Source organism: Acyrthosiphon pisum, chromosome A1 (assembly GCF_005508785.2).
Source record: "Acyrthosiphon pisum isolate AL4f chromosome A1, pea_aphid_22Mar2018_4r6ur, whole genome shotgun sequence".
NCBI lineage: Eukaryota > Metazoa > Arthropoda > Insecta > Hemiptera > Aphididae > Acyrthosiphon > Acyrthosiphon pisum.
Window position 1 is genome coordinate 146,953,739 of NC_042494.1, and position 769 is coordinate 146,954,507.

The following is a 769-nucleotide window of genomic DNA, read 5'->3' on the forward strand; positions in this document are numbered from 1 at the left end:
AAATTGGTAATTGGCTGAAAATGTTTTCGGACTCCCATTTCTGCAACATACAGAAGTAGAAGATGGTTTTATACAGCTTATGGTGTTATGTCCAAATGAATTATATGGTCATAGATTTGCAGATTATATTTTAAAAACATATGTTGAACTAGATTGTTTATTTCCTCCAGTCTTATGGGCAAAAGAACCATCTCAACATCCTAGGTAAATTTGTACAACAAATATTGAACATTTCAGAAAATATATTATGCATAATTTTCATTTTTAGGACTAATTATGCCGCAGAAAGTTTTCATCGAACTTTTAACAGACAGTTTTATTGCACACGTCCACCTATATACGCTGTCATACAGACTTTACTCGAAACCCAGGAAGAAACGTCTTTCAAACTCAATACCATTCAACAGGGTACTGTTCAAAAGGCATCAAAAGTAGAAGAAGAAAAAATTTCAAAAACAATACAGTATTATATTAACTACTATCAAAAAAAAATCTTTTGAAGGATTAATAAAATATTTAACATATCTGGGAAATTTATTTAGGGGAATTAAATTTTAGTTATTTTTAAATGTTTGTATTATTGGTAGGTACCTATGTGTATTAACATGAAATTTCGCTTATGAAATTTCTAAGCTTTTGATTAATATGACATTTTTAAAATTTGTAATTTGTAATTATTTTATTCAATGTTTTATTTCATATTTATTTTGACTTCAATATAGTTCGGCAACGTTGCACTTAATTTCGTTCTCAATAGTACTGTTTTTTT

General features: G+C 27.8%; 1 protein-coding gene across 1 annotated transcript; it reads left to right on the forward strand.

The window, feature by feature from the left end:
* The first annotated feature begins 32 nt into the window (after nucleotides 1–32).
* LOC107885634 lies at nucleotides 33–726 on the forward strand. Its single transcript, XM_016809307.2, has 2 exons — nucleotides 33–204; nucleotides 269–726. The coding sequence occupies exons 1-2, from the start codon at nucleotides 80–82 to the stop codon at nucleotides 498–500; spliced, it is 357 nt and encodes a 118-aa protein (XP_016664796.1). The 5' UTR covers nucleotides 33–79; the 3' UTR covers nucleotides 501–726.
* The last annotated feature ends 43 nt before the right edge of the window (nucleotides 727–769 follow it).